The following is a 24,881-nucleotide window of genomic DNA, read 5'->3' on the forward strand; positions in this document are numbered from 1 at the left end:
TACCGAGATCAGTGACCATTACATACCTGTACTTGCCTACCACGATCTCAGTCATTTACAGTATCGCTTGGACTTGGATTGATCTTGATATAAGGAGGATTCAACCATGGCTGGAGTTATCTCGTGAAGAAGGAGCTACAGCCGAAGCATCCATTCTTGTCGATTATCCATTTGAATTCCTTGCCTTTGTCCCTTTCAAAGCCTGGAAACGAAAACATTGGCCTGTGTTCTATGCGGGTTTGATCATGATGGTTATCTTCTGGGCTATAACACCTCTGCAGACGGCTGTATTTGGAATCCAAGCTGTGGTCTTGAATCGTTCGACTTTAATGCAGACGAGGGCAGGATTGTTGCCAATGGAGGAGCAGGCGGCAGCCATCAGCGAATCCATTCTAAATGATGCTTACGGTGTTACTTGGTTGGGGCAGGACTTCCCCGAATATACGACGTCGGAATACGCAGTCGTTCCATTTTCACCGGCAGACACTGTCTCACTTTCGCCAAACGAAACTTGGACAGGCAATACCACGAAGCTCACCACGGACTTGACTTGCTGGCCTGCCTTAGTGAATAATTCAGAATCTTTCGGAACCTTCGACTTTGACAATGGCAGGGGTTGCAAGGCAGAAATCTCCATGTCCTACTCCAATACACTGAATCTTTCATACATCCATGGAGTCCAGTATATTGGATATCATGAAAGCGCTTTCAGTGACTGGTGGCTTGAGGGGCCATCGTGCAGCCTAGACTCGTCACATCAATTTCTGGCTATCTATTTCGGTTTCAATAACACTGCTAGAGAATTCGAAAAACTCACCGCACTTTTCTGTGAGACATCATACAATAAGCAAGCAGTTTCCATCACTGTCAACGCAGCGAACAAAGCACCAGACAGCTCATCCATACGATCGTTGAAGGATTCGATATTGCTTCCTGAATCTGAATTCAATTCAACGGCTTTCGAGTACTTGATTGGCACCAGTGTGCCCCCTGTTCTCAAGCCGCGGGACTATCCAGATGACATTGTACTCCACCAATTCTCACAATTTTTCGAAAGAGATATAAGTTGGCCGCTTTCGCCTATGGTAGGCTTTGCTCTCGGTGGTCTGACACTTGAACTGAGTGATCTATCAGATCCAAATAAGCTTCATGAAGTTTTCCAGTCAGCTCATAAAAAAATATTTTCTATGGCCATCAAGAATATGGTTTCGCTAGATGCTGGACGCGACGATAATGAAGGAGAGATTCAATACAAACAGCACGGTGTTGTGGTCAGCAGACCGATCGCAGCAATAGTCGAAGGGCTACTCGTAACGGTAGCAATTTTAACTGGACTAGCTCTGGTATCGTGTAAACGAGATCAAAGTTACCTACAAGAGGATCCAGCAAGTATGGGAAATATGTTTAACATTCTGAAGAATAGCTCCTTTGTCCTGGATTATTTCGCGTCTAAAGACGCGAGTGACGACGCAATACTCGGCCGGAGTCTACTTGGACAGCGCTTTAGATTGAGTCGAGAGGCTTCGACGTCAGGTATATCGAATAATTACCTCGAGATTCTTGATGCTAATGTAAACACCCCTGACGACGAACGAACAAATCCCGAGTACTCCCCCATACGGCCAAAAGAGTTACGGCCTTGGATGGGCTTCATTCTTATCACAATATTGGTGGCTGCAGTTGTGGTTCTAGGCTTTTTAAAAGAGAGGGAGCTGGTTCTTGGTGGTATGTGATGATTAAATCCTAGTAAAACATGGGCTTACAACTTCCAGGTCTTCCTCGCCCATCTCAGAACTTTGAGGTGCTTCAAATCCTTGAGAATTACCTTCCCACAGTATTTGCAACTCTCCTAGAGCCATTTTTGATCCTACTAAACCGTCTGCTCTGCATTTTGCAACCTTTCCATGATCTGCGCCGAGGCAGAGTGCAGAGAACTGCGGCCATCAAATCAACATATACAAGCATTCCACCACAATTTGTGGTATGGCGTGCGTTACATTTTCGGCACTTTCTCCTGGCTGGGGTTTGTCTAGTCTCACTGCTGGATAATGTGCTTGCTGTTGCTCTTGGTGCTTTATTCAACGAGTTTCCAGTATCAATCGAGTCAACAATTACCTTTCATCAGACTCAGTCAGCAGTCTTAAGTCGCAGCAAGATCGTCGATTCAGGAATAGCGGACGTATACTCTGGCCATTTCTACGTGGTCATGGCCAATGTTTCAGATCAAACCAAACTCCCTCCTTGGACTACTACGAGATTTGCCTTTCTCCCATTCACAGCTGTGTCTCCAGGAGAAAATGCATCATTGACTTTCCGAGGTCGTACGCGAGGGTTCGGAGTTGAGGCATCTTGTCAAAGCCTTTCCAAATCTCGAGACGCGTCGCCTTTTGTGGACTACTCCTATCTCAGCAACGGTACACAGTCCCTTTCTGTGATTTACAAGATGAGCAATGGAAGTTCACAGACTTGTATACCATGGCGGCCTCTCACAGGCACACCATCCCTAAGCGCTAGGGTGCCTGTGGGCAAATCGTCACAGGAAATGTTCAGTTCTTTGCAGCCGCCCGACCAGTACCAAGGAAGAAGGATAGTCAAACCTGATGATGGGGGATTTTGCGAAAAAGAATTATTAATAAGCTGGATGAGGACAGATCCGGCGGACTCTTCAGCAACTATTGAAGCTACGCATATCGGTTGCTCTCCTGTCTTCCGCACAGGCATGTTCGACGTAACCGTTGACATGTCGGGATATGTCCTTGATGCGTCTCTAGTTGGGGACTTCGACGATGTTCCAGATATCAACTCAACTCAAATCAATGCCTTGCTGGCGGAAGGGAACCGTCTCGTTAGCGACTCTCCAGGATTGACCCCAACATCAATTATTATGCATGTGAATAACATCGGATGGCACAACGACACGACGACGAGAGACTGGATGAACTACCTTCTCAAGGTGACCACGAAGAGCTCTGCTTTCGTCGACCCTGCTAGGAATGTTCCTGATGCCGAAGTCGTGATACCTTTGATCCAAGACATATATCAGCGTTTGTTTGCCGCTCTTCTGAGTCTGGAAATGTCTCTCTTCAAATCATTACCCGAGCCAACTACGATAGAAGGGACAACCTTTACTCCAGAGACCCGCATTTTCATGGATAGAACAGCCTTCATCATCAGTATTGCCATAGTAGGCTTTAATATCGTCATTACAACAATGTTATATGTCCGCGAACGACACTTTTATTTGCCTAGGATGCCCTCGACAATTGCGTCCATAATCGCTTACGTTGCAGCAAGTCGCGCCGTCAGGGAGCACGACAAATTGCAGGGAGACAGGATTGACAGATGTAAGAAGAGGGCCATGACGACTTATAGTTTTGGTCGATATATCGGAGTCGATGGAAGATCGCATGTCGGCATAGAGATTGATCCTCTAGTCGTTCCTCTTGACATATGTTCGACAACGGCAAGCAGTCGCAGTTCAACAATATCTTGGTTTCGGAGGCGGAAAGAGGTCACAACGAAGCCCGATGGTTGGCTTTAGTTATCCCGTATGGTAAATTCATTCATACAACTCTGTTCTCACGAAGAGGCTATACATTCAAGGGGCACTACGGAGAATGCATGCTTGGAAATGTGCAGCTAGAATGGGTTGCAGGATCATATCTTCTCAATACGTGATAAGTTGAGATACGTTCCATATGCAATATCGGAGGTTCTCGGATTTGATCAGCTATACAGCTACAATCTCGCAGATGTTATGTGGAGGATGTTCTACTAGAGGTGGATCTAGATAACGCGACCAGTCTTACCCGACCTCACTACCTAACGTTAGCTGGTCTTGGTTATTGTCGTTAGTCACACCCGCCCAACAGAATCAAGCGCTTATCGCGAAAACCTACACGCAACCCATACTCTTCCTCACTGCATTGTAAAATAATTGACACGTGAACATTAAAAAAAAAAGGATCCAGCACTTCTGACTCTTGATGTTTGAGAGCCGTTTGTATTAGGAGTATTTGCGAGCCCACGGCTTTCATCTGGATCCGGCAGCTCTTCCTTACGGCATTATCTAGGAAGCGCCTCCGATATCGAACCCATCAGTGCCGGTGTCACAAGATGGCAAGTGGCGCGGAACCAGACGACCCTGGCAAACAAGACGGAGCTTTCGCGAAGAACGCGCGCGCAGGCTTCTTTTATGGTGAGCTGCCAATATTTCAATAGCAATGCTCTTGTCGAAATTCATGCTGACAACATCATAGGAACTTTGGTGAGATCCATCCTCTATACGTGAGAGCCTTCACAGTGCTAACAGAGATCCAAGATGGTTCCTCAGATATTTTACTCCGTATGTTACGACGTGATCGAGCCTCCACAGAGCATACAGGATCGCCACACATTTCACCCTGCAGTCTTGCATGGCCACTGCCGCAAGCGGATACATGGTGCGGACTATCCCGGGATGGTTGTAGATCCTGAGAAATCAGTCCGAGGAACAGTTGTCACAGGTCTAAGCGAGGACAATATCAAGAGACTTGATTACTTTGAAGGCATTGAATACGAAAGACGGCAAGTCAAGCCCAACATCCTCACCAAAGTTGGGAATGCGCAGGGTGAGGGTAACGAGGAAGGCGATGAAGTCGTTGCCGACACTTACATCTTCCTGAACCATGTCAATTTATCAGTTGAAGGAGGCGAGTGGGACTTTGAGGAGTTTTGCAGAGACAAGATGCAGAAATGGACTCGCGCTGGGTTCGTCTTTGAAGGCATGTTCCTCCCAATTCGATGGACATGTTGACCTTTAGCTAACAAGCACAGATTGCGACCCTAGTCAGCCAGCTATGGTGGCAGCCGCGACCTGATGCAAACGAAAGCTCTGATCTGGTCCATCATTATACTGAATCCACCCTATTCCGGCTCGGCATGCTTCGATCTGCTAGACCTCGCGACATAGACAATAATTCAGAGACAAACCAGTTTGTTTTTAGTTGAACTTCTATTGCAAAGGCCTTGTGACAAGAAGTCATGTTTAGCCGCTTCTACGTGACGTTGACTGACTACTAGTATACTTGCATTCATCAAGAGCACAAGGCATACTTGCGGCCTCCGGACCTTTCTCCTCTCTAAGTGAGATCTTCGTATTAAGAACCCACCAGAAGCTTAACTGACAGCTCTGTTTCATGCGAGGAATGAGGGATGATCAGCTGGGCAGGGGGTTGCGCAATTGCTTTGTGTTCCGATGTCCAAAGCTTGAGCAAAGCCACGCATTGCTGTTAAAAAACGTGGCAAGGCCTTTTCAGATGATATTCTAGGCTGGCCGCGGCTGGGATCAGGGAGTCGTAGAAGACCGAGGCGACGCCGTGTTTGTCCGATGAAAAGACGAGGGAAGCTTGAAAGATATCGGCCGGTTTGTTTTACTAAGAAGCGCGAAGACACGTTACCTCTGTCATTCTATTATTGCAGACTATGTGTTCTTCTTTCCCTAGCAATTGAGTCGAGTATTCTTGACCCTACTAGGAAGCCACGAAGGAATCTGGAGAATGCCTGAACAAGCATCACTTGTTAGGGATCCTGGTGTAGATCACGATATCAGTGTGGGAGGTGAGGTCCTGGAGAAACTCTGCGCCACACTCCTTCATTACAGGTCCCGTCCCTCACAGACGTCTCGTACGCACTGTCCATACAAATTTCCGATCCTCATGCCTGAGTGCGATGTTATACGGCTCGCTAGTCTTTAGACTTGGTAAGGGGCAAAGCAACTGCGAAGCTTAGACTGCGTGTCCACTGTTAGGCAGGGCCTTGTGGTCCACGGCCTCGTGGTCAAGTTTGGCTGCAGGTCGGGCCGCATGGCCCAGTGACAGCTGGCAAGCTGGGAGTGGCAGTTGAAGCTATCGTGGCCCGCAATAAGCGCTGCACCCATAGAGGACTGGATGTGACCAAACCGACTTGATTCACACATGTTTTCACATAGCAAATCGCATGGCAGCTGGTCTGGCCGTCCAGAAACAATGAAAAAACGTGATGGTGCTCTTCACGTCTGTATCTGATCTGCCTTGGATCAGTGCAACGCCAGGCGGGAGGGAAGTACATGGCGAGTGCGAGACGCAAAAGTATTCGTCACCTTAGACAGCTGGTGAAACTGGGGCTAGTTTCACCATTCCGAGAAGGGACATGGCATGCTGGTGCATAGAAGTGGCCATTCGGCTACACCCCAGCCCCCTGCGTGAGCCGCTAAGTCACCTACCACGATTGATTCGCCGCAATTGCTCCCTGCTGAACTGTGGCTCCTCAGTCCACGACTCGGCCTCAGCGCATTCCTCGACCAAGAGTGGCCAAAATGCATTCGCCCTTGACGCCGCTAAGAGCTTCTCGTCCAGCATCCCGATTACTACTGGACCTAGAGAAGCTGAAGATGCTCGCCTGGCTCGATTATGGACTGCGCAACTGAAGGCCTGACCCTGCGACTCACTGGACAGTCCATACTTACCAGGAATGCTACGGGATCAGCGATCGTGTGCATGACCAGTAAAGTGCTGGTGTGCGCTCAATGCACGAGAGCCTTTGGGGACGCGCCTTGCCACATCATGTGCCTTTTAGTTCCCGCTGGAAGGGCGATACACCGTCTTTTCTCTGTCTGCGAAGCGCAAGAAAGAGAAATATGGTTGGATGGCCTCGGTCATGGACATATGCTTAGCAGGTTCAAGCTACCCCTCTAGGCGACCCCTGACGTAGCTAACCAGGGATAAGTGAGACCCTTGAGAGAGCCCCTGGCATCCCAGCAAAACCCAGCCTCCCGGCATTAGTCTTCTCGTGGCCCCTTTTCGACGATCCTTCAGACTTTAGCGTACCGAGCTTACCTAAACCCTGCATCGCTTCAGAAGAATTAGGCTCTTTGGACAACGTTGCACCGGCCTGGCCTGCTGGCCTATTGCCATATGCGCTGCGACTCGACTCGAGTCTGGGTCCCAGGAAACCGAGCTGAGAGGCCGCGGCCGACCTTAGCATTGGCCGTCTCCAAGATTCTAGTCTTCTCATGGAGGCCGCCTTGCCTCAATCATGCGTGTTAAAACATTTTGTTTCTTGGTCAGGGACACCCGGCCGATATAGCTCTGTGTTGGGTTTCCGGCCCACCGAGATGTATATCACGTTCTAGCAAGCGCTACACGTGTATACCGGTTAACTCCTGAACGATGCTCTATCTTTGACCTCAAGTGCATACAAAGGTAGCATTGGTGTGCAGTCTCTCCTATCGTCTGCACTTCGGTGTGGGGAAGAGCCTCTGTGAGGCTACCGTACACAGCAGATCCCCGCCTCCCAAAACGGATCTAGTCAGGGGTGTCGCAGCGAACGGATGCAGATGCAGAGGCGGGACTTGGCTCCCGTTCAGGTACGTCCGATCCCTCACCCAGTAGAAAAGAAAAATCCCTTCCCTTGTGGCATTTCGAAACAAACCGGCTCGACTCAAGTTAGCCTATCAGAGATATGGAACCAGCTTCCCCTGTGTTCACCTCCTTGCCCTTGACTCCTTGAGTCGATCCATCATGCCTCGCATCTTCGGGGGCTGAGGGCGATGGCTCAGCTCTACTGGCTGGGTTCTACAACGCCATCCGAGAGCAACCCTGTTCTGGGCTCAACTAGATATCTAAGTGGATTCCTGTTACGTTCTCTCTTGAGGTTTGCGTTCTATCCCCATCTTCCTCCATCCAATCACTCCTGGGTTAGCGCTTGTTCCTGCAGCTGTCTTTCTTTCGTTGCCTTCTTAGCTGCAGCTACCCCTTTCACGATCTAGCCTCCACGGTCTTTACCTCTCTATAAGAGATTCCCAGGTCCAAGCCAGACCTTTCCCTTCGTTCTACAACTCTGTCCAAACGACGACTTGAGCAGCCACGTTCATTCATTCGAGGCTAGACCTTTCCCTTGTTTCTTTGAATTCCTAACCCGCCTGGAGCATTACCTTCCTTTTTGGACCAGCAAACGTTGTGATATTGTCGATTGTACTCGAACAACGCAAGTCAATTAGCATATCCCACACTAGCAGACATTCTCTACGACTCAAGGGAAGTCCATAGACGTTCGGAAACCAACTCGTCTGGAACGAATACTTTCGAACGACACACTCTTTGAACAAGATGTTCTCACAGAAGACTTTGATCGCCGCTTGCGGCTTTGCCAGCGCTGCCTCTGCGCACATGCTTATGGGTAGTCCTGCCCGATTCACCAGCCCGGCCGCTCACAATGGTCCTTTGGCGGCAGATGGAAGTGATTTCCCATGCCAATTGGTTGCTGGGGGCTCTTACGCCGGCGCAGCAACTCAGATGGCTCTGGGATCCACGCAGCCACTCACATTCATCGGACAAGCTACCCATGGTGGTGGTTCATGCCAAGTTTCGATCACGTATGACACTGCTCCGACAAAAAATAGTGTATGGAAGGTCATCCATTCTATTGAAGGTGGCTGTCCAGCCCAGAACACTGCAGGTAACATGGGCGATGATGCTTCGGCCGCGGATCCTTTCACGTACAGCTTTCCTATTCCCGACAACATTCCGACTGGCAATGCCACCGTTGCATGGACCTGGTTGAATAAGATTGGCAACCGTGAGTTCTACATGAACTGCGGCGCGATCGAATTGACGGGAACTTCGGGCGACGAGTCCAACTTCAACGCTCTTCCGGATATGTTGGTTGCCAACATTGGCAATGGCTGCACTACCAAAGAGGGATATGACTACACATACCCCAATGCTGGTGACTCCGTCGAAAAGCTGGGTTCTGGACCTTTCACTGAGCCACAGGGTAGCTGCGGCGCGACTGGTTCGGGATCTGACTCTGGCTCTGGGTCCGACTCCGGTAGCTCGCCTACCACCGCTGCGGCCGCTGCTCCATCCACATCTGCTGGTCTTCCAGGCGGTGTTTTTGTGACTGTCTCGAGCGCTGCGGCGGTATCTACCCCAGTCGTTGCATCCACTCCTGTTGCATCCGTCCCAGTCGCCTCGACTCCACTTGCGTCCACGCCCGCTGCAGCTTCATCTGCAGTTGCCAGCGCAGCACCGTCGAGTGGCTCGGGCAGTGATTCCGGCTCTGGCCAGACCGTTGGCGCTGGTACGGCTGGTCTTGAGACTGCTGGCAGTGCTTGCAGTCCTGAAGGTCTGTGGAACTGCCTGGGCACCCAGTTTCAACAATGTGCCAGCGGCGTGTGGTCCGTCGCGCAATCCTTGGCTGCCGGCACCTCATGCACCATCGGGCAGTCTGCCGCCATCGACATCACAGCGTCAAGCGGAAAGAAGAAGCGCGTGGCTGTTCGATTCCGAGGCTAAATGCGCTCTAGCCGTTTCGGACGCTGTATTTATATGTCACTATCTTCTTTCTTTTCTCGCACTATATGGGGCATTACATCGGTAACAAATATCACATGCGGTGGAGGTGCATGTACCGGTAAAGGGCATTTCGGCGCACTCATGGGCTTCTGTGCATACCCGGCAATTTTCTGCCAATTCACTTCTGTTACAATTGTATATAAACTTAAACCTTTTTAAGGGAAAGGTCGGCTTTAAAGTCGGTCCCCTGACTGTCTTGGACAGACATTAAAATCTTGGATAAAGATTCCAAAAAATACATCGCCTTCATTTGGCAATCTGTTGCTATTTCTAATGTTCTGCTGTGTGAATATTCCAAATGTTCTGTTATTACTATGTAAGACCGCTTAATAAGGTAGACTGCTATCGTATTGAACTAAAACGTACCTAGCTAGGTAGGCTCTAAGACATGGAATGTATCTAAGTGATTCTGGGTGTTTTGTTGAATACCAATGAACAACAATCTAATTGCGTGTTTATAAACTCTTATGATATGTTTGTCATCTCTTAGGTCTACACCTCGAACTTTCTTTCGGTCTTGAAGAGTTGGAGAAGCTGATCTTATCAGATTAGACGACTGCCCAGGTGGTACCTAACCGTCAACCTGGAATTGATTGGGTTAGCCCGACCTTGAAGGCACACCCCAGTACGTACCTGAGACTAATCCATATCAGGTTTAAGGCAGCCGCGCCAAGCCCCGGACTATCATACTTCCTCCCCTAGCGCATTTTGATTTTGGCGACTGGTGCCCCCAGCTTCGCGGTTTCCCAAAATTTCTGGACCGTGTTGCTAAGGTAGCCTTGGAGAGAGGCTGCATCTTCATTCAAGCTTCATCGTGATACCCCATCTTGCGACTTCATTTTCAGAGCCCACAAGCTCCCACTTGACTCATTTGGGCGCAAAGAATTCTTTTCTTGTACTTTCCCTTCATTCTGAGTCAACAGAATTTTATTTGTAAGGCCTACATTCTAAATTATACCTTTGGAAATAGCGAAGCCTCGCGCTCGTTCTAGCAGCGTACTGACCTTTGCGATGCAGCTCCTCCATTCCCCAACTTCCACCACGAATCAGTCTGCATGATCACGAACGACCCCGGCGCTTGCCGCAGATAACGCGGCGATGACGACACACATCATTGAAGATGTCGTGAAGCGACTGAGCACTCCGGAAACGGGTATGCCAAATCTTGACTGCCCCTCATCGTCTTGATACTAACCTCGAAAAGAGCCAAAACTCAAGGTTGAAGCCGCCATCACCCTGCGCGACAGCCTGGACCACTACACTACCGGTCCTACATACCCATTGTTCTTGAAGAAGCTAATGCCCATCTTCATCAACATCCTACGAGGCGCTCCCATCTTCCACAGTACCTCCAATGAGCAGGTAAGACAACCAACAATCAGGACACTGTCAAGGCTGTACTAATAAGATATTGTAGAAACTCCGGAACTGTGTCCTCGAGATCCTTCATCGGCTACCTACAGCGCCATCGCCCCCCGAACCTTTCGAGCCATATGCCGAGGAGATTGCGGATCTGTTGATGGGCCTTGTGAGGACCGACAATGAAGATAATGCAACATTATGCGTCAAGATAGTGTCCGATATCATGCGCCATCAGCACAAGGTTCTGAATGGGAAGGTACAATCCTTCTTGACCTTGATTCAGGAGCTCTTTGAGCAGATGGAACGCGTTGTGAGGGAACAACTGGATAATGCGCCTGCTCCAGGCGCGTTGCCAGGCGCCCCTTCAACTCCTGGCAGCTCTCAAACGAACTTCCAGCATCAATCCCCACGTCCTGGTTCACCAACTGCGACAACCACAGATTTTGGTGTTGACCAACCCACCGCCCGACCATTATTGAAAGGAATGCAGTCCTTCAAGGTTCTTTCCGAGTGTCCTATAATAGTGGTGTCTATTTTCCAGGTTTATAGGCAGACAGTGCCCCAAAATGTCAAGCTCTTTGTGCCTCTGATCAAGGGAGTGCTGTGTCTCCAGGCGAAAGCTCAGGAGCAGGCCCACTTGGACGCCGCAGCTAAGGGAACAGTTTTCACCGGTGTCAGCCCAGCTATCAAGAACAGAGCAGCATTTGGCGAGTTCATCACAGCGCAAGTGAAGACAATGAGCTTCCTGGCATACTTGCTGCGACAATATTCCCAGCAGTTGACTGATTTCTTGCCGACGTTGCCCGAAATTGTTGTGCGCCTCCTTAAGGATTGTCCTCGAGAGAAGTCCAGTGCGCGGAAAGAACTCCTCGTTGCGATTCGTCATATCATCAACTTCAACTTCAGGAAAATTTTCCTCCCTAAAATCGAGGAGCTTCTTGATGAGAGGACTCTGATTGGCGACGGTCTGACGGTCTACGAGAATATGAGACCCCTGGCCTACAGCATGCTTGCCGATCTGATTCATCATGTGCGCGATTCTCTTCAGCCAACCCAGATTCGTAGGACTGTCGAGGTCTACACAAAGAATCTGCAGGATAACTTTCCGGGTACAAGCTTCCAGACTATGAGCGCAAAGCTCTTGTTGAATCTAGCGGAGTGCATTGCCAAGATGGAGAACAAGGCTGATGCGCGGCATTACCTCATCATGATTCTGAACGCCATTAGCGATAAGTTCGCAGCAATGAATCGGCAGTATGACAATGCTGTCAAATTGTCTAAGCTCAACAGTCAACATGCTGCGGATCAGGTCCCAGAGACCTACCTTGCAGACAAGGATCACCCACCCGACTGGGATGAGATTGATATATTCAACGCTATGCCTATAAAGATATCCAATCCACGAGATCGGGGCGCTGATCCGGTCGTGGATAACAAGTTTCTCTTCAAGAACTTGATGAACGGACTTAAGAACTTGTTTTATCAGTTGAAGAGCTGCAACCCTCCGCAAACAGTAGACCCGGCGAATGCCCCGGCGCATTGGCAGGATGTGTCGTACGGCTTTTCGGCCGAGGAAGCACAGGTCATCATCAAACTTTTCCGAGAGGGTGCTTATGTCTTCCGATACTATGAGATCGAGAAGCCTGCCTCTGAATCGCAGTATCAATCTCCTGTGGAATATATGGCCAATTTCTACATGGTGTCCAGCAGCAAGGAGGAAAAGGATCTACTGGAGACGTTTGCTACAGTCTTTCACTGTATTGATCCGGCTACATTCCACGAAGTCTTTCAGCAAGAGATTCCTCGCCTGTACGAGATGATTTTCGAGCATACCGCACTCCTACACATACCCCAATTCTTCCTTGCAAGCGAAGCGACATCTCCAAGCTTCTGTGGTATGTTGCTGCGGTTCCTCATGGAAAGAATCGAAGATGTTGGCAGCGCAGACGTGAAAAAGTCCTCAATCCTCCTACGGCTTTTCAAACTTGCCTTCATGGCGGTGACGCTGTTCGCCAGCCAAAATGAGCAAGTCCTCCTCCCACACGTGGTGGAAATTGTCACGAAGTCTATCGAATTATCCACCAAGGCAGAAGAGCCGATGAACTATTTCCTGCTCCTGCGATCTCTCTTCAGAAGTATTGGCGGTGGCAAGTTTGAACACCTCTACAAGCAGATTCTTCCTCTATTGGAAATGCTCCTAGACGTTTTGAATAATCTGCTATTGGCTGCTCGGAAGCCTATGGAACGAGACCTCTACGTTGAACTCTGTTTGACTGTGCCCGCAAGGCTGAGCAATCTTTTGCCTCACCTGAGTTTCCTGATGCGACCATTAGTCGTTGCTCTGAGGGCAGGCACCGACCTTGTTGGTCAGGGCCTGCGAACCCTTGAGTTGTGCGTTGACAATTTAACGGCTGACTACTTGGATCCTATTATGTCTCCAGTCATTGACGAACTGATGACTGCGCTATTCGACCACCTAAAGCCACACCCGTACAGTCATTTCCATGCCCACACCACAATGAGAATCTTGGGCAAGTTAGGTGGCCGAAATAGAAAGTTTATGACAGACGCGCTGCCAGTCGACTTCAAGCAATACGTGGATGACCCGTCGAGCTTTGATGTCAGACTTATCGGCTCAAAGAAGGACAGGGCATTTCCAGCAGACTTGGGCATTCAGTTAGCAATCAATAAGCTAACAGAAATTCCAAGGCCGTCAAAGATCAACGGTTCAAAGCAATCTGAAGCCTTCTATAAGACCCAGGCTTTCCAGTTCATCAAGGCACAGCTCAAGCTCCGTATTGGATTTGATAGTCTACCTGATGATTTGCCACGGCTGGTCCGCCTCCAAGCTCAGGATTTCCTGTCACGCAAATTTGATGCAGATTTTTCAACCTTTGAGACCTCGGATCGTGAGCGGTCGATTGCCAAGAAGGAGGAACAAGATAATGTACTCAAGCGCTTGATCAAGGCAATGATGTTTGCGGAATCGTTGCCAGAGTTCAAGGAGGAAGCAAACACATTCTTGATGAACTTGTGTCGGCATTTCGCCATTATTGAGCTTGGTCGAGCACTGGTAGACCTCAAACGGGTACATACTCCCTTTGATGTCACGGCTGGTGATGGACCCCTCTCCATCGACACGCGCGTGCTGTGTGATGCGATTCTCGAATCCCTCGCGTCTGATCACCCTGATGTCAGAGATGCGGCTCAGCGTGCAATTCAAGAGGTTTTCGACTCCGTATCAACAATCTTTGGGTCATCCAGCCTTCCGGGGCGTTTATCGTTCTTTGTGCACCTGGGCCAAGTCTTCTGCCATGGCTGCTATGAAGAAGAATGGTTCACGAAAGCTGGTGGTGCACTTGGCATCCGCATATTGCTCACAGATGTTGATCTTGGTGACAGCTGGGTCTTCTCGAAGCAAATGGACTGTATCCGAGCGCTCCTGTTTGTCATCAAAGACATGCCTCAAGATCTTCCGGAGAAGACCAGAAGCTCAGCTCAGGATACTTTGGAGACCTTGTTGAAGCGAATCACTAAGAATATCAAGAAAGAAGACATTATGCCGCCTCAGCCACAACAAGGCCAGCCACAGCAGAAACAATCCCGACTGCCTCAAATATGCATGGTTTTGACAGATCAACTTTCTCACATGAATCGTCATGTGCGAGAGACGGCTAAGCGGGCTCTGCAAATCATTGCAAAGGCGTCGGGCATGGAGATATGGGAGCTACTAGAGCCCTATAAGGAGCGCCTCACCACACCAATCTACAACAAGCCTCTTCGTGCGCTGCCTTTTCCCATCCAGATTGGATACATTGACGCAGTCACTTATTTCATGTCTCTAAAGTCCGATTTCATTCCTTTTGACGAACATCTGAATCGCCTCCTGATGGAGTCACTTGCCCTAGCTGATGCGAGCGATGAATCTCTCGCCAGTAAAGCTGCTGAGTTCCGAACGCATGACTACATTGTCAACCTCAGGGTAGCATGTATCAAGATTCTAAGTACGGCAATGGGCTTTGAAGAATTCATGAAGGGTCAACCTAATCAGCCTAATCCTACGAGGACTAAGATTGTGTCTGTCTTCTTCAAATGTCTCTACTCGGATTCTGAGCCTACCATTGAGGCAGCCAACGATGCCCTGAAGGCAGTCCTGTCTCATCAGACCAAGCTACCCAAAGACCTACTCCAATCTGGCCTACGACCGGTTCTGGCAAGCTTGCAAGATCCTAAGAGACTAAGTGTCCATGGGCTGAACAATCTTGCTCGACTTCTCCGTTTGCTCACTACGTATTTCAAAGTGGAGATCGGTGCGCGCTTGCTAGACCACATCAAAGTGTTGGCAGAGCCAAATACTCTGCAACAGCTGTCATTCACCTTCTTCGAGCAACACAACACCATGAAGGTCATTGCTGCGGTGTTCAACATTTTCCACCTTCTGCCGCCAGCAGCGGAGCAGTTCAAGGAGAGGGTCATCGATACTGTCCTGGATTTGGAAGAGAAGCTTCGTAGAACTCATCACAGTCCTTTCCGGGCCCCTCTATACAAATACTTGAATCGTTATCCTAAGGAGATATGGACATTGCTTCTCAGCAAAATCGGCGAGATCAAGTATGGTCGTTTCTTGGCCCAAGTGCTTCGACATCCCGAAAGCAAAGCTCTTCGAGAGCATGCTGCGGGCAACATTGAGGAGCTGGTCAAGGTGTGCGGCGAAGTTCCAAGCGAAGACAAGGCACGAAAATGTGTGGCAGTGATTGATTCTATCAATATCATCGACGCGTTGTGTCAATGGCCAGGTACTACAGCATGGATGGAGAAGAAGCCCAATCTCGACTGGGTCAAGCAATCTGGCCGAGATCTCGAACGCCAGCTACGTACCAATGAAACTCCTGAGGACCTACGTCTAGCAGCAGATCAGGCAGCTGAGCAGGTCATGTCAATATTAACAAAGGCACTGGAACAGAATCCCAAGGATCTCGACTCTCTTTTTGCCTTGGTCGAATCTGTCACGTCAGAGGATTTCCGTGCAACTCAGCGGCTCTACTCTTATCTCTATCAAACCATCATCAACAATGAGTCAGTTGACTTTTGGAAGACTCTCGTCCTGCGGTGTCTTGAGATCTACGCCGGTAAGACGGCAAGTCAAAAAACAAAATACTTCTTGCTTCACAATATTGTCAATCCCATCGTTGCGACCGATGTAATGCGGCATTGGGACCTGCCAGAGTCACGGCCACAACGATTGATGGACAGGACTGTCATAGAATCTATCAATAACAAGATCTGGAAAGTCAACCTAGCTGATCCACAGGATGATCTTGCACAACCTGGCATTGACCACACACGTATGGAAGTACTACAATTGTCTGCCATGCTGGTCAAATACCATCACACTATTCTGCAAGAGGCGAGGAAGGATATCATCAAGTTTGGTTGGACTTATATCAGACTTGACGATGTTATCAACAAGCATGCTGCGTATGTTGTGCTTTGTTACTTCATCGCACGATATGACACTCCAGCAAAGATTGTCACCCAGGTGTATTTCTCGCTGTTGAAAACCAATCAAACGGAAGGCCGAGCACTCGTTTCCCAAGCTTTGGAATTGATGGCTCCTGTTCTACCGAAGAGATGCGGCACAGTTCAACCAAATGACCGCAATGCCGTCTGGGCGGTTGCTCCTAGACGAATACTCGCTGAAGAGGGTCAAAATGTGCAACAGATGACAAGCATATTCCAGTTCCTGGTGAAGCACCCGGACTTGTTCTATGAGTCTCGGGACAAGTTCGCCATGCTGATCATCACGTCGCTTCGCAAGGTAGCGGCGCCGCCGAATCCTTCCAATGAAAGCAGGAAACTGGCGTTGAACATGATGTGGTTGATCTGGCAATGGGAAGAGCGCCGTGTAACCGGCAAGGAAGTCTCGCCTATCCGAGCTTTATCTGAGTCGCCAAACGCCAAGAAGCGCAGACTAGATGAGCAGAACTCGTCTTCGCCAGCTGCGAAATCAGTCGCCCCCACAGAAAGAGCCGAGTTCCTGATACCACCAATAGGCCGACAAAAGATGGTTAAGTACCTCGTCGAGTTCATTGCTCAGCTAAACGAGCGCTATCGATTGCCTTCAACGAAGACTCGAGACCCTATGGCAAACATGGGATTACCGCCTCAGACAAATGAGTTGTGCCGCAAAGCAATGACACTTCTGTACAACCTCCTTCAGCCGCAGTACTGGGGCGATCTGGATGTCGACCTCTTCCCCAATGTGACAGACGTGGTTCTGGCCAGTGACAAGACAACCGCTATTCTCGCCGTGGACCCTACCACAGATAAGGAGAAGGTCGACGAGAAATTCATCACCAATATCATCAACACCCTCCAAGTTGTTCGCATTATACTGCACTTCAAGACGGATGATTGGATCTTGAGAAATATGGCACATATTCAGAAAATTCTGGAAAAGTGTCTGAAATCTGAAAATCCGGAGCTGCAAGATTGCCTGCACATGTCTGATCCGGAATACGATGATGGCCGAGAGTTGAAATCTAGCATCCAGAGAATATTGGATGCGGTGCCGCCTCCTTCAGAGGACGTCAACATGGAAGATCCGGATGCTGAAGGAGAGCCCGAAGCTCAAACATCGGAAATTATTACTTTCCTCTCCAATATCGCAACGGAGACCATGGCTGCGTCTAACTATGTGTCTGGCATCAACGTCCTGTGGTCACTTGGAAACCGTCGGCCAGCGGCCATTGATCCTCATATTCCCGCGATCATGAAGTCTCTTCAATCCAAGCTGGCTCGAGACCACGTTTCGCATTACACTGCTGTCAGCCATCAGGGAGCCATGGCTAGACCACAGGAGCCGAATGCACCAGTTGAAATGAATGCTTATGACTTGGAGATCCAAACAGGTCTGATGCTGAAGGCGATTGATGTCACTGCCAAGCGAATGGAGATCCTGGGCGATAATCGCCGACCATTCCTGAGTGTACTCGCCACTCTTGTCGAGAAGTCCCTCCATATCCCTCTCTGCGAGAAGATACTGGACATGGTTGAGGGCTGGGTGTTCCGATCGGAAGGCACTTGGCCAACGCTCAAGGAGAAGACGGCTGTGCTTCACAAGATGTTGTCCTTTGAGCACAGAGCTGATCCAACCATGCTCACAAAGTTTTTGGATCTGGTCATCCGCATTTACGAAGACCCCAAGATAACAAGAACTGAGCTCACCGTCCGTATGGAACACGCGTTTTTGATAGGCACACGCGCCCAAGATGTTGAGATGCGCAATCGATTCATGGCCATCTTCGACAAGAGTCTTTCAAAGACTGCGAGTGCTCGCTTGTCATATGTGCTTACTGCGCAGAATTGGGACACATTAGCGGATTCTTTCTGGCTAGCTCAAGCTTCACAGCTTCTCCTGGGCGCTGTGGAGTCGAGCCCAGCTATTCAGCTTCATCAAGAAGATTTCCGAACATTGCCTGCTTCTCAGCTGTTTGGCACATATGCCAAGGATACCAGAGAGCCCACCATCATGGCAGACGACAAGTACGATGCGTTCATGGCGAATCACCGTCGTTTCGTTGCAGAGCTAGGCGATGTCAAAGTCAAAGACATGATTGAACCCTTGACCCAGCTCCAGCATATTGATCCTAATCTGGGCCATGAATTATGGGTGGCTTTGTTCCCCATGTACTGGGCCGCTACTGCCAGGGAGGAGCGAACAGATCTTGAGCGTGGCATCGTCATGCTACTTACAAAGGACTACCATACCAGACAGATCGACAAGCGACCAAACGTGATCCAGTCCCTGTTGGCAGGTGCTGCCAAGGCATGGCCCGAGTGCAAGATCCCGCCCCATGTTCTCAAGTACGAAGCCAAGACGTTTGACGCATGGTACACTGCTCTCGTTCAACTTGAAAACGCCGCGATTCGTCCCGAGATTGACTCTGCTAATGTCAGAGAGAGTAACCTGGACGCCTTAGTCGAGCTGTACTCCGCATTACAGGAAGAAGATCTGTTCTATGGTACATGGCGTCGCCGGTGCCAATTTGTGGAGACCAATGCAGCCCTATCTTATGAGCAGAATGGAATGTGGGATAAAGCCCAGAAGATGTACGAAGCGGCTCAGATCAAGGCTCGAACAGGCGTGATTCCCTTCTCACAAGGAGAGTACATGCTTTGGGAAGATCATTGGGTGATTTGTGCCCAGAAACTTCAGCAATGGGAGATTTTGCAAGACTTTGCCAAACACGAGAACTTCCAAGATTTGCTACTTGAGTGCGCCTGGCGGAATACAGAGATGTGGCAGACTCAAGAGCACCGTGAAGCTCTGGATAATCTCATCAAGGGTGTGATGGACGCGCCAACACCACGTCGTGCTTTCTTCCAAGCATTCATGTCACTACTCAAGTTGCATAACAAGCAGGAGACGACTCAAGACTTCCAAAGGGTATGCGACGAGGCTATACAGTTGTCGATCCGTAAGTGGCATCAACTTCCGAGAAGCCTCACGAATGCACATATCCCCCTGCTACAGAACTTCCAGCAACTTGTGGAGTTGCATGACGCCAGTATCATCTGCTCGAGCTTGGCGGTCACCAACCAGACCAATCTGGATGTCAAGTCTGGAGAACTGAAGCTACTGCTTGGTGCTTGGAGAGATCGCCTTCCGAATGTGTGGGATGATATCACAGCATGGCAAGATCTTGTCACCTGGCGACAGCACATCTTTGGCCTCATCAACAATACCTACCTCCAGCTGCTTCCGCAGCAAGGCCAGAATACAAGTGGCGCATCGTTTGCCTACCGCGGCTACCATGAGACGGCTTGGATCATCAACCGCTTCGCTCATGTGGCCAGGAAGCACAGCTTACCAGATGTTTGCATCAGCCAATTGAGTAGAATCTACACTCTGCCCAACATCGAGATCCAAGAGGCGTTCCTCAAGCTCCGAGAGCAGGCCAAATGCCATTATCAGAACCCTGAAGAGCTGACCAGTGGCTTGGATGTCATTAACAACACCAACTTGAATTACTTCAGCGCGACTCAAAAGGCCGAGTTCTACACACTAAAGGGCATGTTCTTGGAGAAGCTCAAGCAAAAGGATGAGGCAGATCAAGCCTACGGAACCGCACTTTACTTCGATATCACCGCAGCGAAAGCCTGGGCTGAATGGGGCTACTTCAACGACCGAAAGTTCAAGGAAGACCCATCAGATCTCAATTCCGCAAGACAAGCCCTCACATCCTATCTTCAGGCTGCTGGAAGCTATAAGAATGCCAAGTCTCGCAAGCTAATTGCGAGAATCTTGTGGCTTCTAAGCATGGACGATGCAAATGGAACCATTGCAGCCGGGTTCGATGACTTCAAGGGAGATACGCCAACCTGGTACTGGATCACTTTCATACCGCAATTGTTGACCGGTCTCGGCCATAAGGAGGCGCCGCGGGTCCACACGATTCTCCTCAAGATCGCGAAATCCTACCCGCAGGCTCTGTACTTCCAGCTCCGAACCAATCGTGAGGACATGCTTGTGATCAAGAAGAATCAGGAAGCCAAGGAGAAAGCTCGGCAGAGAGCCCAGTCTGCCGCTGCTAGCAAACCTAGCAGCTCCCCACAGCAGCAGAGACAAGAAACCCCTGCAGCGGCCAAGGCCGAGGGCGGTTCTAGCTCTCGGCCAGCGACAGCCAATGGTGAAACTCCAGCACCTGTTAAGACAGAAGGTGGAGAGACCAAGGAAGGCACCGCTACTCCAGGGCCGCCAGCAACCAACGGTAACGTCCAGCCCAAAGAGGAGCAGGCGGGAGCGGGACAGAAGAAGCCTCCATGGGAGCTTACAGAGGAAATCATGTCTGTTCTCAAGACAGCATTCCCGCTCCTGGCACTATCGATGGAAACTACAGTCGACCAGATCCAGAAGCACTTCAAATGCCCACCAGACGAGGATGCATATCGACTCATTGTTGCTCTTCTCAATGACGGACTTGCTTACGTTAGCCGCATGCCGACTTCATATGCCAAAGATGTCAAGTTGCCAACTCCCACAGAGACTAACATCACTCGTTTTGCCGAGACTATTCTGCCAGCCCATATTCGCAAGACATTCGAAGCAGATTTTGTCGAGGTGAAGCCGACAATGTATGAGTACATTCACAAGCTTCGTAGGTGGCGAGACAAGTTCGAAGAGAAGCTGGACCGCAGGAACCCGCGTGCTTCACTCGAGACGTTTAGTCCTCACCTCAGTGAATTCCGTTACCAGAAATTCGATGAGGTCGAAGTGCCAGGGCAATACCTCCAGCATAAGGACAAGAACCAGGACTTTATTAGGATTGATCGCTTCATTCCCACTGTTGACCTTGTGCGGACTATCGGTGTCTCCCACCGACGCTTGAAGATTCGTGGTCATGATGGTAGCATCCATCCATTTGCTGTCCAGCACCCTGCTGCACGCCACTGTCGCAGAGAAGAGAGAATTCTCCAACTTTTCAGGCAACTCAACCAGAGATTGAGCCGGAAGAAAGAGAGTCGTCGCCGTGATCTGCAATTCACCCTGCCTTTGATGGTTCCTCTTGCTCCACATATTCGCATTGTCCAAGAGGATACATCATACATCACACTCCAGGGCATTTATGAAGATCACTGCAGGCGGAATGCCATGTCCAAGGATGAGCCAGTCTTGTTTACGATGGACAAGCTCCGGGGCCTCCAGGATAGCAAGGGGGTAAGTCTAATCCATTTCAAATCTGATTCTCGGTCCACTAACAGTCGACAGCCAAAGCATGGCGAACAGAGCGCAACTGCACGGCTAGAGGTCCTCAACGCAATTCAAGAGAAATGGGTCCCGCATACCGTCGCTCTCGAGTACTTCCAGACAGCGTTCCCAGATTATGCGGACTTCTGGCTTTTCAGACGCCGTTTCTCATACCAGCTGGCGGCCCTCACATTCATGACTTACATCCTCTACATTGACAAACGGTACCCGCACAAGATCAACATCGCACGAAGTACCGGAAACATCTGGGGATCTGAACTCATGGCTTTCATGTCGAGCGCCAAACCGTTCTTCCACAACCAGGAACCAGTTCCATTCCGTCTCACACCTAACCTCCAAACGCTCATGGGACCCTTGGCCACTGAAGGAATTTTTAGTTGCGCCATCATGGCCATCGCGCGCTGCTTGACCGAACCAGAGTTTGAGCTTGAGCACGCTCTCACCTTGTTCGTGCGTGATGAGGTAATGTTTTGGTTCACAAGCAGCCACCGAGCCATTCACCTCAACGAGAATCAGCTTCGCGAGACTGTGCAAACAAACAGCGATATGATCGTGAAGAGAGCAGTCAGCCTTGCTCACGCCCCCGTCGGCAGTCTACCCGCCAATCAGACGGTCATTGACCTTATCGCTAAGGCCGTTAACCCAATGAGTCTGGCCATGTGCGATGCCTTGTGGATGCCGTACATGTAGTTTCCCCTTCTTATATCAGGGCAGACTTTTGGGAACTTGATGGTTGCAAAGCCATGACCTAATTGCAATGTTGTATGATGATGGAATTGTAATTTATTTATGAGTTTCTTTTTATGAGGCGTTCAGGGAGGCTCAAACGCGTGGTCGTGTCAAGGACGTGGACCACCGGCGGCGGATCTTTGCAGATAAGCGCTTATATGAGTTGTAATAAGTGTAGTTTGGAATCAACGAAAACATGATCAACAAGACAACCAATGCCTTGCCTCACTTTCCAACCATTTCGGTTAGTGACATGTTGTTTTCCAGTCTTGGTCGCACCAACATACGCCACAAAACCCCGCACATCTTCCCCATGGGCTTCTGCAGACTAATTGTCACTAGGAGCAATCCCCGTCTGCCGAGGTTGCGAGACTGGGCGGGCCCCGGACAAGTCAAAAGTCCATCAAGTCCTTTTGCTATAGATCCAGACCTGTACTCTGCATGTTTCACAAGTGAACTGTAGGTTTCGTTGACGTGACTACGATGGAGCACCAAGTGCCCAGGAAGCTCTGGGAGCATCCCGACCCCCAAAGCACGCTGATGTGGAAGTTCATGCAGGAAATCAACAAGAAGCACCGCCTCTCACTCAAGATAAGGCCATCTTGCCTTCTCACATTCTCCTCAACTAACTCGGATACAGACCTTCAAGGATCTTCATGAGTACTCCATCACCAAGCGCACCCAGTTTTGGGGCCAGCTATTTGACTCATCTGATTACATCTACTCTGGCTTTTATACGACTGTCGTCGATGAGTCCAAGACCATCGATCAGATACCACGATGGTTTGAGGGAGTGTACCTAAACTTTGCCGAGAATGTATTGTATTCACGTGGCCCGAAGGATGCCCAAGATCACCGTGGCACAAGGCATAAAGAAGACGGGAAGATTGCTGTCACGGAGATCAGAGAGGGTGCCTCAGAGACTAGGGAGGTGAGCTGGGGAACTTTGAGACGGCAAGCTGCAAAACTCGCAAGCGCCATGCAAGAACGGGGTGTGTCAAAAGGGGATCGGGTAGTGATCGTTGGCGCGAATAGCGTGGAAACACTGCTGGTGTGGTTGGCGACGAACTGGCTGGGAGCTGTCTTCTCTAGCTCGTCAACAGATATGGGCATCAAGGGAATACTGCAGAGAGCGGTGCAGGTGAATCCGAAGGTAGGTTTTTCTTCTGTTGCGACTGGTTCGGTCCGCGCCTAACACGAGTTAGGTTTTATTCATGGATGATGCGGCCCTCTACAATGGCAAGGTGGTGGATCTGAGAGAAAAGATGACCGGTATTGTCGACGGGCTCGCCGGATGCAGCGAGTTCACAGGTGTTGTATCTATTCCTCGGTTCTCACGGCCCAAGGATGTCTCCCAAGTGTCAAGGGCAGAGACTTGGGCAAGTTTTCTGAGCAAAGCTAAGGGCCCTCCCCCAGACTTTGTTCGCATTGCGTTCCATGAACCGTCCATCATATGCTACTCCTCGGGAACAACCGGAATTCCGAAGGCAATCGTACACTCTGTTGGCGGTCTGATGATCAATTACTTCAAAGAGGGCAGACTCCATGAGGAGCTAGGACCAGATGGCGTTGGGTTGCAGTACACAACAACCGGGTGGATCATGTATGTTGCCAACGCCGGACAACTTCTATTTGGGTCAAGGGCAGTGATGTACGACGGCTCACCATTTCAGCCGGATGTCAAGATCTTGATCAAGATCCTTGGCGAGCAAAAGGTGACCAAGTTTGGTATCAACCCAAGGTGGATGTTTGAGATCGCAAAGGCTGGCTTATCTCCGCGTGAGCTCACAGATCTATCAAGTCTGCAGACGGTCACGTCGACTGGCATGGTCTTGTCGGACCAGCTGTTTGAATGGTTCTACGATAAGGGTTTCCCGGCTCACACACACCTTGGAAATATCTCAGGTGGCACTGACATTGTAAGAGCCCCCAATATTCGTCGATACGAGGATAGGACTGACAGAAGGTGCAGGCAGGCTGTTTCGGTCTCATGAATCCGCTCGAGCCGGTTTACGTCGGAGGCACTCAAGGTCCATCCATAGGGGTGGATGTACGCATATATGACTCCCTCCTCCCAGATGGCGAAGGCAAGGAAGTCCCACACGGCGTGCCAGGAGAACTTGTTGCAGCTGCGCCCTTTCCGAATATACCCTGTTTTTTCTGGAATGATAAAGAGCCTCCGGCAACCCCTGGATCGAAATATCATTCGGCTTACTTCGACCGATTCAATAGAACTTGGGCGCATGGCGACTTTTGCTCGATACATCCAGTGACAGGGAACATCACCTTCCTTGGTCGCGCGGACGGTGTGCTAAACCCGTCAGGAGTTCGATTTGGCTCCGCTGAAATCTACTCAGTCCTGGAACGGCACTTTGTTGACAAGATCCAGGACTCTCTGTGCGTCGGCCAGAGACGGCCACATGACCATGACGAAAGTGTTATGCTGTTTCTATTGATGAGACCGGGTCAAAAGTTCGATAAGAAGCTAGTACAGGAGATCCGGGAGGCCATCGGGAGAGATCTGTCGAAAAGACATATACCCAAACACATCTTTGAGACACCAGAGATTCCGGTGAGTTTCACTTCCTTCAAGCTTTGTCGTTACACCAACTAACTTCAGGGATTAGACAACCATCAATTTAAAG

General features: G+C 49.8%; 3 protein-coding genes across 3 annotated transcripts; all 3 read left to right on the plus strand.

The window, feature by feature from the left end:
- Positions 1–4,116: 4,116 nt before the first annotated feature.
- Positions 4,117–4,795, plus strand: UCRPA7_6920 (putative disease resistance protein; the record flags this gene model as incomplete). The annotated part of the gene is made up of 3 exons (XM_007919455.1): positions 4,117–4,198; positions 4,260–4,267; positions 4,322–4,795. 3 exons carry the CDS (start codon positions 4,117–4,119, stop codon positions 4,793–4,795), a joined length of 564 nt encoding a protein of 187 aa, XP_007917646.1.
- Positions 4,796–8,126: 3,331 nt separating this feature from the next.
- UCRPA7_6921 (putative chitin- domain 3 protein) lies at positions 8,127–9,314 on the plus strand (the record flags this gene model as incomplete). The annotated part of the gene is made up of 1 exon (XM_007919456.1): positions 8,127–9,314. One exon carries the CDS (start codon positions 8,127–8,129, stop codon positions 9,312–9,314), a length of 1,188 nt encoding a protein of 395 aa, XP_007917647.1.
- Positions 9,315–10,472: 1,158 nt separating this feature from the next.
- Positions 10,473–24,850, plus strand: UCRPA7_6922 (putative histone acetylase complex subunit protein; the record flags this gene model as incomplete). Its single annotated transcript, XM_007919457.1, has 10 exons — positions 10,473–10,527; positions 10,579–10,736; positions 10,792–10,992; positions 11,278–21,456; positions 21,508–22,156; positions 22,579–22,589; positions 22,877–23,167; positions 23,442–24,155; positions 24,209–24,266; positions 24,513–24,850. The coding sequence occupies 10 exons, from the start codon at positions 10,473–10,475 to the stop codon at positions 24,848–24,850; spliced, it is 12,654 nt and encodes a 4,217-aa protein (XP_007917648.1).
- Positions 24,851–24,881: the final 31 nt, after the last annotated feature.

This window comes from Phaeoacremonium minimum (genome assembly GCF_000392275.1).
Source record: "Phaeoacremonium minimum UCRPA7 unplaced genomic scaffold PA7_03_scaffold_496, whole genome shotgun sequence".
Taxonomy (NCBI): domain Eukaryota; kingdom Fungi; phylum Ascomycota; class Sordariomycetes; order Togniniales; family Togniniaceae; genus Phaeoacremonium; species Phaeoacremonium minimum.